The sequence below is a fragment of the Botrytis sinoallii genome, assembly GCF_014898435.1.
Source record: "Botrytis sinoallii strain Bc 23 chromosome Unknown BSIN_010, whole genome shotgun sequence".
Taxonomy (NCBI): domain Eukaryota; kingdom Fungi; phylum Ascomycota; class Leotiomycetes; order Helotiales; family Sclerotiniaceae; genus Botrytis; species Botrytis sinoallii.
This window is the reverse complement of record NW_024066037.1, coordinates 2,185,608-2,199,749: the sequence shown is the minus strand read 5'-3', so window position 1 is coordinate 2,199,749 and position 14,142 is coordinate 2,185,608. Positions and strand designations below refer to the sequence as shown.

General features: G+C 32.7%; 1 protein-coding gene across 1 annotated transcript; it reads right to left on the bottom strand.

Moving 5' to 3' along the window:
• Positions 1-3,355: 3,355 nt before the first annotated feature.
• Positions 3,356-4,197, bottom strand: EAF02_006677 (uncharacterized protein; the record flags this gene model as incomplete). The annotated part of the gene is made up of 2 exons (XM_038902725.1): positions 3,356-3,563; positions 3,629-4,197. 2 exons carry the CDS (start codon positions 4,195-4,197, stop codon positions 3,356-3,358), a joined length of 777 nt encoding a protein of 258 aa, XP_038757945.1.
• Between the last annotated feature and the right edge of the window lie 9,945 nt (positions 4,198-14,142).

Here is a 14,142-nt window from a genome sequence, read left to right as displayed (position 1 = left end):
AAGGTGTGTATACACATAAAGCATATAGAGTAAAGAGGTATTATAATTCTGTCTGCCCCCTTTGTATGAAGGGGGCATTGCTAAAGCTATATACGCGTTCTACCCCACATACGCACTTCGTGCGTAAGTGGGGGAGAACGTGACATATTCTCAGTCACGTGTTCCAACAGATGATAAAATGGCAAGGATAATTGAAATATTAAAACTAATATATATTAGGTATATTTGATTGAGACTAATATATTTAAAATAATATTGAGATATATAAGATTGAATTCAAAATAAAGAAGATCATGCTTTTTCTTAAATATATTTATTGTGACGGAAACAGTGTTGTATCCCACGTGGATCAGATCATGTGATGATCAGAGATTCATTATATAGAATACTCCGGAGCGGAACAACGATAACCGGATCGGCCGCAGAACTGATCACCGCTCCCGTGACCGGAACCCGAGGATTACCCAGTATATAATCCTATCTCTTCTCTACGAGAAGAGATCAGTTCGAACTGTGGATGAGGAGATATATACATTTTTATACTTATACTATTATTGTCCAATCATTCCCCTCCATCGTGATATGCTATTGTCCTGTACGATATTTATTTAATTATATTTCAAAAGTTGTTATTGATTATTATATAAGAAAAATTGAGAACAATTATTGTATTTATTATTTTAAGATTATTAGATTTAATATTTTATTAGCTTAAATATTATATTTATTTTGAAATATTTTAGTTATATATTAGATCTAATATAGTTTAATTGGAGATTTATCTTCTTAATAATCTTGCTATTCGCGAGAATCGAATCTGTATAGAAAAGATATATAGAATAGATAGATTATTAGTATTAAGTATAGTGCGTCTTCTCTTGAAAGCTATATACGATTCAGTTGAGTATATTACTAAAAGTAGTTACCTAATACGCCTAATGCGTTTAGCCCGCTTTCTTGTATATATACGAAAAAAGAGAACCTCGCTTAGTAAAGCTCGATTCTAGCGATCTCATTGGTCATAATGATTTTGTAACTTCCTTGGCATTGTGGCCATAGCGCAAACCCTTGGGGTTTTCAACGAAATTATTCAAATTAGCTTATTTAAATGAATGTGACGATTGCATCATTTAGAATACTAAGGTGAAGAGCTAGAAGAGCTCTTCGAAAGGAAGTGGTAATATACAGGATTGTGGATCACGTGAGGACCTAGCCGATCCACTAATATGACAGGATCGTCACAATGAATAGGAATTGAATAAAAGAAAAGAAAAGTAATAGTCATATATAAGAAGCTAAGGTCTTTCAAATGATATAATTTTTATAATACTAGCTTTAAAACTAAGGGTTTTCTAAAGGGTTGAAGTTTTAGTAGTATAGATATAGCTAGGGCTTATATAATTAATTGAAAGAGGGTTATATTGAATATAGCGGGCCTAATATTAATAAAAATCATTTTAATGCTATAGCTTTCGTAGTTCAATGGTATAATTAATGATCTGATGTAAAGTGACCTATTAAAATCTAAATAAAAATGAAAAATCTAAATAAAAATATAAACTCTAAATAAAAATAAGATAAACCGACTTCGCCTGTATGCTTTTAATAAGATTTCTTTTTTAGATTTTTATAATCATAAATATAATTATATAATACTTTCTTAAAAAGCAAGGGGTCCGGGGGCTCGCAGGCCCCTAGTATATATTGGGCTCAATATTTTGTTCGATAAATACGATATTAGGCTAATATTTCTAATATATTAGTCTAATATAAAAAAAGATCGATTCGAACGAGTCCTAAGCAATCGAAATAGATAATAAATGAGATGATCTCTTTATTCTCTAGAGTATTAGAGATGGGCTCCGTCGCTTAATAGGGATCTTATCAACCAATTAAACCATTGGGATTTCTTGAATTTTATTTAATATTTATATTTATTCTTTAATATAAAGTTTAATTAATATTACTTCTATATTGAAATTTCGAGTATTATTATATATACTAATTCTCAATCTTTGTTCTTTTTTGAAATTATAAAAAATCGAAATTTGAAATCAAGATTCTATATTATAAATAACGTAACTGAAAAACCATTAAAATATCTATTCTATTCAATAAAGCTTTATTATTCAAGGTATATCGCACGGACCACTTTCGGAGCCCATCTCTGGTACTCCACTTTATTAATAATCTACTTACCGTCTTCATATGGAAAATTCAAAAAAGCCTAGCAAGGATAGTTGATTTTAGGGTCAATTGGCTTGTACTTGAATAAGGTAAAACGCCTCAAAATAGGAATATTTGACAGATATACTAGGCATTTGAGGAATAATTCATTGAAACGACGAATAACCCTAAACTCCGGTGCTTACCGCAACCCTAACCCACGATGAGCTTAGATTTTTAATCCTTGGTAGGCTTTTTCGAATTGTTCAAATGAATACGGTACAGGAAAGCAAACCCTTTAACGTCCACCTTCCTTCTGCGGTACAGCTTCTGCGGTACAGCACGAAAAGATAAACACACTTTATACTTTATGCGAAGCGGTTTTCCCGTTCCTGGACCCGTACGACGTTGTATGCGAAGGCTAGTGTAGAGAAGGAACTTCCCATATATTAACCTTAAATTTTCCGAGGAGACTGGGCTCACCGTGGAAACAGGGTACGCCCTCACATTATCCTGGGGCTGCGAGTGATTGATACTTCAAGGGGTACTTATCACGTAAGTATGAAATCTGAATCTGCAGATGAATGATACAGATGAATGATACAGATGAATGATACAGATGAATGATACAGATGAATGATACAGATGAATGATACAGATGAATGATACAGATGAATGATACAGATAAATGATACAGATGAATGTCAAGTACTGTATAAACTCAGTAGACTCGCAAGCTACCTAGCCGCATATAGCCTAGCATATTGCCGTTCCCTTCAGCCGGACTAAATGAAATCTGACATTTTTTCCACTTGTATTTTTGTACTCTGCTGAGTTTATACGGTATAGCCAGAATAGTCTCAAAGTCCGGAGGGACTAGGACGCACCCTGTGCTGAGAACTGGCAGAAGCGGAGTGAGTGAGCCTGGCATATGACGTCTACGGCTCTAGCCCTGGCCGTGTACTATCTTTTGTAGATACATACTCCGTACACATAGACATGTTCTCTCGGACAGGGGCAGAATATATTCTATCACTGGCAGCAATCCACAAAACTTGACATCTCAAATTTAAAGATGGAGTTCACTAAAAGAGTGGAGAGCTCGGAAGTAAAATTCTAGATTACAAGCAGTTCTTCCCCATGAACATCTCGAGCCAGAGCACAGAGCTAGCTCGGTCATCCACTTCGTCTAACATCTCCATCCGCCATCAATGCTAATGTCAGCTCCTGAAATGTACATTGACTCATCACTTAACAGAAATGCGACCAACTGAGCAACATCCTTAGCTTCTCCGTCTCTCCCCAGTGCAATTGGTGGGTAATTTGCAGTTCCAGGCTGCAGGTGAAGACCAATCGTGTTTTCCGCAGTCTTTAGCATTTGTGTTGAAATACGGCCCCTAAAGCTAGTCTTTAGAACACAAAAACGTCATGGCGGAGATAAGAAAGAGCACAGATCACTTACGGACAAATCGCATTCACTCTAATTCCTCTCCCACCTACTTCCTTTGCTGCCGTTCTTGTGAGCCCGATGATCCCATGCTTAGCTGAAGAATAAGAGGCATTTTTTGCTGCTCCGGTTAATCCCCGAATTGAGGAAGCGTTCACGATTGAGCCGTTGTTAGCCATTACTTTCAGCTGAGCCTTTAAACTGTTCATTGTCCCGGTCAAATTGACTCCCAAGACAAACTCCCACTCGTCCAAGTCTTGTTCGACGATGCCTTTCAGTCCAATCGACTTCGGAGCAACACCAGCCAGATTGGCTGAGCCATCTAGCTTTCCGAAGTTGTGTATGGTCTTGTTAATCCATGCTTCCACCTCTTCAAACTTTCTTACATCGACCTTAGTGATAATCACGTCCACCTGGTACTCTGATTCCAACTGCGCTTGAAGTTCCTTCAATTTATCTTCTTGGACATCTGCAAGTGACAGTCTCGCTCCACGACTTGCAAGTAACTTTGCTGTTTCGAGGCCGATGCCGGAAGCTGAGCCTGTGAGAGCGATAACTTTGTTCGTAAATGGTTGAGAGGACATGATACCATAATATAGCGAGATGAGGAATCAGATTTCAGGAATATCTTACTTTAACTCAGGAAGATTGGGGATGTGGTGTTTTATATAAACTTTATTGACTAGCGACTGCAAATGCACAGGCAGACTTTTGTCTCCTCTCTAAACCACGCGATTTAAGTTCGATACCGCTGCATGGGTCCAGCAGGGTACAAGCAAACACACACAACAAATTTCGAAGGAAACTTTTTCTTCGAAATACGATCTGTTCGCGATCGATTTAGATCATAATTATTAAACCAAATTGATTGCAATTGTTCTCCAGTGATTCTGACCAGTAGTTGTTGTGCTATTGTTGTCGGCACTTCGAACACGAAACATACACGAAAATTCGCGTAAAATTTTCTTACTCCGAATTATTAGAATAAGAACTAGATTTTTAATATGAGTTCTCTTAACAATCCATTAATACTTAGGGATACGGTTATGATGGAGGCTCCTTCTGAAGCCTCCATTATACCAAACACTTATTCTACTGTTGTTTTAGGTACCCCAATATCTTCAAGCCCTTCTTTGCTTTCTGAAAACCCTCAATTCGAAATCTCTAGCCCTATCCTATCAACCAACCAGCCAGCCAGTTCTGGAAGAAGATTTGAAGAATTCAATCTACTTAGTGACCCCTTTATTACTCAAGATACAACCAATACTACCTATATATTCAATCAGAATAAGAAACGGGGCCCTACAATACCCCTTAGCAATCAGAACAAACAACCTAGAATCCAAAACAACCCAAACACACCCAAGGAAGCTATTTTGAAAGCTAGAGACCAGATTTAGTCACACAACAAATTTCGAAGGAAACTTTTTCTTTGAAATACAACCCGTTCGCGATCGATTTAGATCATAATTATTAAACCAAATTGATTGCAATTGCTTCCTAGTGATTCTGATTAATAATTGTTATGCTATTGTTGTTGATATTCTGAACACAAAATATATACAAAAATTCGTGTAAAATTTTCTCACTTCGAATTACTAGAATAAGAACTAGATCCTCAATATGAGTTCTCTTAACAATCCATTAACATTTAGGGATATGGTTATGATGGAGGCTCCTTCTGAAGTTTCTATTATATCAAACACTTATCCTACTATTGTCCTAGGTATCCCAATATCTTCAAGCCCTCCTCCACCTTCTAAAAACCCTCAATTCGAAATCTCTAGCCCTATCCTATCAACCAACCAGCCAGCCAGTTCTGGAAAAAGATTTGAAGAATTCAATCTACTTAGTGACCCCTTTATTACTCAAAATACAATCAATACTACCTATATATTCAATCAGAATAAGAAACGGGGCTCTACAATACCCCTTAACAATCAGAACAAACAACCTAGAATCCAAAACAACCCAAACACACCCAAGGAAGCTATTTTGAAAGCTAGAGACCTTATAGTGCTAGCTTCCTCTCTCTTCCAATCACACGAAGAACAATCCAAGCTCTTAGATCTCCTAGAGATCTTTAGAGAATATACTGAAAAGGGGAAGCTTACTACAGCTTCGAATATCATCACCTCTCAAATCACCTATTTGGAAACCGCTATACGCAAAATCGAATTACAAGCAAAAGCATTAGCTAAACCTCTTCTACTCATTACTACTACTACCACTACATTGAAACCAATATATACTGATATTTCAAAAAAAGGAGAATGGAATTTAGTCCCTAAAGGGAAAAACATTACATCTACTAATATAGAAAAGAAATCTAACCTCATCCAAAAACGAATTATCTTAATCAAGCCAGATTTTCCAAACCCTACCTCCTTTTCCCCTCTAATTATCCGAAACAAAATAAATAAAGCCTTTCAAAAGATCAAAATCAAAGAGTTAATTATTATAACAATAACTATATCCTTTAATAATAATATTATTATTACAACAAATAATCCCTTTACATTATAATTCTTATTAAAGAAGAAAGCGATTTGGAGTAATATTATCAAATTCGAAAGAATCCAAAAGGATCAAGAATAGTACAAAGTCATTATTCACAAAATCCCAATTAAAGAATTCTCAAATACAAAAGGAATGGATCTTATACTCAACGAAATCAAAACCTTCAATTCAGACTTCAAGCCTATAGAAACCCCCTTTTGGCTTACATTTGCTTCCAGAAGAGCCTATTAACAAGAGGGTGCTATTGTTATTACTTTTGCTATAAAATCAGAAGCAGAATTAGCTATTCGAAAGCGATTATATATTGCTGGAAGTAGTATAAGAGTAGAATAATTTTACAAATCAAAACCAACTATATAATATCAGAAATGTCAAGGATTTAGGCATCAGGATATCTATTATAAAAGAAACCCTTTCTATAGATTATGTGGAGACAAGTATATTATATCAGTATACTTGTATATGGTATGTAATATCAGAAAAAAGTTCTGTTAACATTTAGAAGTAAAATACTCAAATTGCTAAGGGAATCATGCAGTAAATTCGAAAACATGCGAAATCTATCAGACTATTTAACAAAAATCGAATACTACTCATTAATGAGTTATACTAATATTCGAATTCTTCAAATAAATCTTAATCGAAGTTCACAAGCTATAGAGAATGTTTTATAGCTTACAATAAAACTTAATATCGATTTTATTATAATTCAAGAATCTTGGATTATTAAAAACGAAATTGATTATTCAAATTCAAGATCTATTATATATTCCAATTTCATACAAATATTATTAAGACTCAATTCTAATTACCGGCTATATATATTACTATACATATCAAAAACTCTTTAAGCTATAATTAATCTAGCTTTCGATTCTCTAATAGATTCTGATATACAGATTTTCAATTGTTAAAATGGAAACAAAACCTTTCAAATCATCAATATATACAACGAAGCTGATCAAGCTAAAAAGAAAGGTTTCACAATCGAAAGGTGCTTGTATAATATATCTATCACACAAGAAACCATCCTTTTAGGCGACTTCAATACTTATCATTTATAATAGGATCCTTTTTCGAAGAAAAGCGGAAACGCTGATCAATTAGCTGAATGATTTGAAGATCAGAATCTCATTCTTTTAAACGAACCCGGAATCAGTACTTTCTATCGAACTAATCTCCTTAATCTAAGTATTCTTGATCTAATACTAACATCAGAGGGAATCTCTCCTCAAATTCACAATTGGCAAACACTTTCAGATACAGGATCTGATCATGCAGGAATACTATTCAAATTAAAAGGAAAAGAAGATCTAAATATTTTTAATACTGGATCGATAGCTAGATACAATACTAAGCTAGCGAATTGGGAAAAGTTCGAATCAATACTCAAATCGGAATCCTTATATTCCCCTATTCTGTCGAATTTAGAATTAATCCTTCCAATCAAAGAGGATTCTTTAAACCTTTTGAAAAACAAAGACAATCACTATCTAATTCTAGATCAAGCAGTAAGCGAACTTATTAGGATCATTCAAAAAGCAATAGAAAGGTGTATATCTAAAATTGTTTCAATCAAAAGAACCAAATCATAATAGACATCTGAATTAAAAGATCTCCGAAAAGAGCTAAGAGAAGCAAAGTAAAGAATTAAATTAGATCTGGAGAATTATAGCTCTAAGGAAGGATATCGAATCGCTAGAAACAAGTACTTTCAAGCTATTAAAATAGCAAAAAAGAATTATTGAAATAAGTTTCTAAAAAAGGAGGATACAAAGACAATTTTCAAAACAATAGCCTATACTAAAGACTTTCAAGATCAAAGGATATCGGATATTGCAATAGAAAGCTCTTTCAAAGGAAAATACTCTGCTTTCAGATCAACTCTGTTCCCACCCCCTCCTATTACTCCAAAACCACAATAGGAAGGGTATAAACAATTCAAGCAATGGGAATAGCCTAATCTTACTCAAATCGAATTAAGCAATGTCTGTTTAATCAAAATCCAAGGAAAAACCTCTGGTTCAAATGGAATTATTCAAAAAATCATTATAAAGGCTTACAAAGCAATCCCACAAACCTTTTTTACTCTCTTTAATAAACTTATTAATCTAAAATATCACTCAAAATGTTGGAAACAAGCCACAGAAACTATTCTGAAGAAAGCTTCCAAACCAGATTATTCCCTTCCAAAAGCATATAGAATAATTACACTCTTAAATTGTCTAGGTAAAATAAGCAAAAGGATTCTAGCTTAATGATTAGGATATTTAGCGAAAACAATCCATCTTCTTTATAAAAATTAAATGGGAGGATGTTAAAAGAAATCAGTAATCGATACTGCACTTTTACTGATTACAGAAATTGAAAGAAACAAGCAAGCCAATAAAAAAACCTCAATATTATTTATAGATATAAAGGGAGCATTCGATTATGTTTTGAGAAATCGACTATTAGATATTTGTAAGAAGCTAAAACTACCCACAAATCTGATAGCCTGGATAGTCTTATTTCTTCAACAAAGATAATTAAAACTATCTTTTAATAATCAAATCGAATCTTTCAAGCCAATTTCGACTGGAATACCATAAGGTAGCCCGATTTCTCCAATTCTCTTCCTTATATATATCAAGGAGCTCTTTTTACCTAATTCAATCAAGTTTCTTTTCTATATAGATAATATTGCTTTAATCACACATTCATCTATATGGAAAAAGAATATCAAAACCTTAGAAAGAGTTACAAAACAAATCTATGAACTCAGTTCTAGAAATACAATCCAATTCGATTTGACAAAAACAGAACTAATACACTTTTCATCATCCAAATTGACGAAAAAATATCCAATCACACTACCCAATTCGGAAATAATTGTACTCCAATCTCTCATTAGATGATTGGGAATATAATTCGACCCGAACCTCAAATTCGATCAACATATTAATATTCGAATCACACAAACAAAAGATGCCTTCCATCGAATAACTCGATTAGCTAATACCGAAAAGGGCCTTAATCCTAAAGCCCTTAGACAATTATATATAGTATATATAACCAGTATAACTGATTACAGATTAGTGATTTGATGGAAAGGTCAAACTCATTTCAAGAATATAATGCAATCGCTTCAAAACCTAGCTCTTCGAAAGATATTAGGAGTCTTCAAAACAGCCCCAATCCTTCCAATAGAAGTAGAAGTAGGCCTAAAACCCCCAAAAATTCGATTAGATTCAAATGTTAGGCAATACGCGTTTCGTCTAGCTAAACTCTCACCAAACCATCCAATCAATATCGAAAAAGAAATATCAGCTCAATATCAAACCGATTTGGAAGTAATCTCTACTCCTCAAAGAAAACGATATAAATCAATCCAACTTGATAGAATTAGAGGATCAATAAATCAGGATCTCAATCCTATTTTATTTGAAAAGATTATTCACTTCAACTTCCCCCTATGGAAAAAGGAAATTCCCTTCAGAGTTAATATTAGCAATTCATCAAAAAAAGATACTACTATTCTTCACAATATTGTTTTCAATCACAAAGATAAGGATACTACCTACATTTATACTGATACTTTTTCTACTGAAAAAGGAATAGATATAAATATAGATATAATCACAATACAACCAAACAATCGAATTTTATATCAATAACAATTAAATATTGATAGCAATCAACTAGTATATAATAAAGAGCTTTACAGGATTACTAGAGCTATTAAATATACTAGCACAATTACCTGTATTGACAACAAATTCAAGATATATTCGAACAACCAAGCTAATCTATATCGCTTAAAAACACTATCAGACCACCCTAAACAAACCTATCAGATTCGAGCAATCAAAGCAGCGGAAATCATCAAAGCAAAAGGAACTGAAATATCTCTAAATTGGATTCCAGGACATACTTTAGTAAAAGGAAATAAGCTAGCAAATAAACTAACAAAAGAAACAACCACAATATATTCTATCTCAAACGAAACAAGTTTTAGACTTCTAGATATAATAATCAAAGAATACGATTCAGATCAATGGCTTTCTACTCTCAATCAATACAAACTCAAATCAAATCAATCCCCTTTGACCTATTCAAAACTATTTCCATGAAAAATAGAATCGAAAATCAAGCTATCAAGCGAAACCAAGCGAAACACTGTTAATGCATATTTTCAACTCAAATTAGGTTATGGATATATCAAATCTTATTTATATCGATTCAAACTCTCTAATAACAAATGTATATATGGTAATATTGAGGCTCCACAACACCTCCTTATTAGTTGTCCCATATACAAAGCAGAGAGAAAAGAAATATTCAAGAATATATCACTATCTAAGATCACTATACAGTTCCTACTCCATACAAAAGTAGATATTGAATTAGCCATTAAATTCATCAATATCACCAAAATCGCTACAAGAGCATGGCACCTGGCCAGGGCTCTCATACAAGACGAGATAGAGAAAGGAATAATAATAGAAAAAAAAAGAAGAAAAAAGAATGAAGAAGAAGTAATTAAAGAAATAAGAGAGGGCTTTGATTTCCTTACAATTTCTTAATTTTCACAATTTTCTTATTATATACAATATGTATAATGAGCAGGCACTGTTCCCCAGCATTTGTTTTTACTTCCCTAAATCGTATATATCCATTTTTGTAGAATAAAAAGTTATCCGCTAGAGCCTCTAGAGGCCTAGCCGTCCTATATAGTCTTAGACTGAAGATGGACGTAAATGAAATTAATGAAAGCTAGAGACCTTATAGTGCTAGCTTCCTCTCTCTCCCAATCACGCGAAGAACAATCCAAGCTCTTAGATCTCCTAGAGATCTTTAGAGAATATACTGAAAAGGGGAAGCTTACTACAGCTTCGAATATCATCACCTCTCAAATCACCTATTTGGAAACTGCTATACGCAAAATCGAATTACAAGCGAAAGTATTAGCTAAATCTCTTTTGTTCATTACTACTACTACCACTATATTGAAATCAATATACACTGATATTTCAAAAAAAGGAGAATGGAATTTAGTCCCCAAAGGGAAAAACATTATATCTACTAATATAGAAAAGAAATCTAATTTTATCCAAAAACGAATTATCTTAATCAAGCCAGATTTTCCAAACCCTACCTTCTTTTCCTCTCTAATTATCCGAAACAAAATAAATGAAGCCTTTCAAAAGATTGGAATCAAAGGGCTAGTTATTGCAGTAGCAACTATATTCTTCAATAATAATATCATTATTATAACAAATGATCCCTTTACATTATAATTCTTATTGGAGAAGAAAGCGATTTGGAGTAATATTATCAAATTCGAAAGAATCCAAAAGGATCAAGAATGGCACAAAGTCATTATTCACAAAATCCCAATTAAAGAATTCTCAGGCACAAAAGGAATGGATCTTATACTCAACGAAATCAAAACCTTTAATCCAGACTTCAAGCCTATAGGAATCCTCTTTTAGTTTATACCCACCTCCAGAAAAGCCTATCAACGAGAGGATATTATTGTTATTGCTTTTGCTACAAAATCAGAAGCAGAATTAGCTATTCGAAAGCAATTATATATTACTGGAAGTAGTATAAGAATAGAACAATTCTACAAATCAAAATCAACTATACAATGTCAGAAATGTCAAGGATTTGAGCATCAGGATACCTATTATAGAAAAAACCCTTCCTATGGATTATATAGAGATAAGCACATTACATCAATACATTTGTGTATAGTATATAATATCAAAAGAAAGTTCTATCAACACTTAGAAGTAAAATACTCGAATTGCTAAAAGAATCATACAGCAAATTCGAAAACATACGAAATCTATTAGGCTATTCAACAAAAATCGAATACTACTCATTAATGAGTCACACTAATATTCGAATCCTTCAAATAAATCTCAATCAGAATTCACAAGCTATAGAGAACGTTTTACAGCTTGCAATAGAACTTAATATCAACCTCATTATAATTTAAGAACCTTGGATTATTAAAAATGGAATTGATTATTCAAATTCAAGATTTATTATACACTCCAATTTCACACAAACATTATCAAGACTTAATCCTAATTACCGGCTATGTATATTATTATACATATCAAAAACTCTTCAAGCTACAATCAATCTAGTTTTCGATTTTCCAATAGATTCTGATATACAAATTTTCAATTATCAAAATGGAAACAAAACCTTTCAAATTATTAATATATATAACAAAGCTGATCAAGCTAAAGAGAAAGGTTTTATAATCGAAAGGTGCTTGTATAATATATCTATCACACAAAAACCATCCTTTTAGACAACTTCAATGCTTATTATCTATAATGGGATTCTTTTTCGAAGAAAAACAGAAATACTAATCAATTAGCTGAATGGTTTGAAGATCAGAATCTTATTCTTTTAAACAAGCCCGGAATCAGTATTTTTCTATCGAATTAATCTCCTTAATCCAAGTGTTTTTGATCTAACGCTAATATCAAAGGGAATCTCTTCTCAAATTTATAATTGGCAAACACTTTCAGATATAGAATCTGATTATACAGAAATACTATTCGAATTAAAAGAAAAAGAAGATCTAAGTACTTCTAATACTAGATTGATAACTAGATATAATACTAAACTAGTAAATTAGGAAAAGTTCGAATCAATACTCAAATCGAAATCCTTATATTCCTTTATTCTATTGAATTTAGAATTAATCCTTTCAACCAAAGAGGATTTCTTAAACCTTTTGAAAAACAAAGATAATCACTATCTAACTCTAGATCAAGTAGTAAGCGAACTTACTAGAATTATTTAAAAAGCAATAGAAAGGTGTATATCTAAAATTGTTTTAATCAAAAGAATCAAACCATAATGAACACCTGAATTGAAAGATCTCCAAAAAGAGCTAAGAGAAGTAAAACAAAGAATTGAATCAGATCTGGAGAATTATAGCTCTAAGGAAGGATATCGAATCGCTAGAAACAAGTATTTTCAAACTATTAAAATAGCAAAGAAGGATTATTGGAATAAGTTTTTAGAAAAAGAGGATACAAAGACAATTTTCAAAGCAATAATCTATACTAAAGACTTTCAAGATCAAAGGATATTGGATATTGCAATAGAAAGCTTTTTCGAAGGAAAATGCTTTGCTTTCAGATCAACTCTGTTTCTATCCCCTTCTATTACTCCAAAACCATAATGGGAAGGATATAAATAATCCAAGCAATGGGAATGGCCTAATCTTACTCAAATCGAATTAAGCAATGCCTGTTCAGTCAAAATCCAAGGAAAAACCCTTGGTCTAGATGGAATCACTCAAAAGATCATTATAAAGGCTTACAAAGCAATCCCACAAACCTTTTTTACTTTCTTTAGTAAACTTATTAATCTAGGATATTATTTGAAATATTGGAAATAAGCTACAGGAACTATTCTGAAGAAAGCTTCCAAACCAGATTATTCCCTTCCAAAAGCATATAGAATAATTGTACTCTTAAATTGCCTAAATAAAATAAGCGAAAGGATTCTAACTCAACAATTAGAATATTTAATGGAAACAATCTATTTCCTTCATAAGAGTCAAATAGGAAAACGCCAAAAGAAATCAGCAATCGATGCTGCACTTTTACTAACTACAGAAATTGAAAGAAACAAGCAAGCCAATAAAAAGACCTCAATATTATTTATAGATATAAAGGGAGCATTCAATTACGTTTCGAGAAATCGATTATTAGATATTTGTAAGAAGCTAAAACTGCTTATAAATCTAATAGCCTGGATAGTTTCATTTCTTTAATAAAGATAATTGAAACTATTTTTTAATAATCAAATCGAATTTTTCAAGTCAATTTCAACCAAAATACCACAAGGCAGCCCGATTTCTCCAATTCTCTTCCTTATATATATCAGGGAGCTCTTTTTATTTAATTCGATCAAGTTTCTTTCCTATATAAATAATATTGCTTTAATCACACATTCATCTATATGGAAAAAGAATATCAAAACCCTAAAAA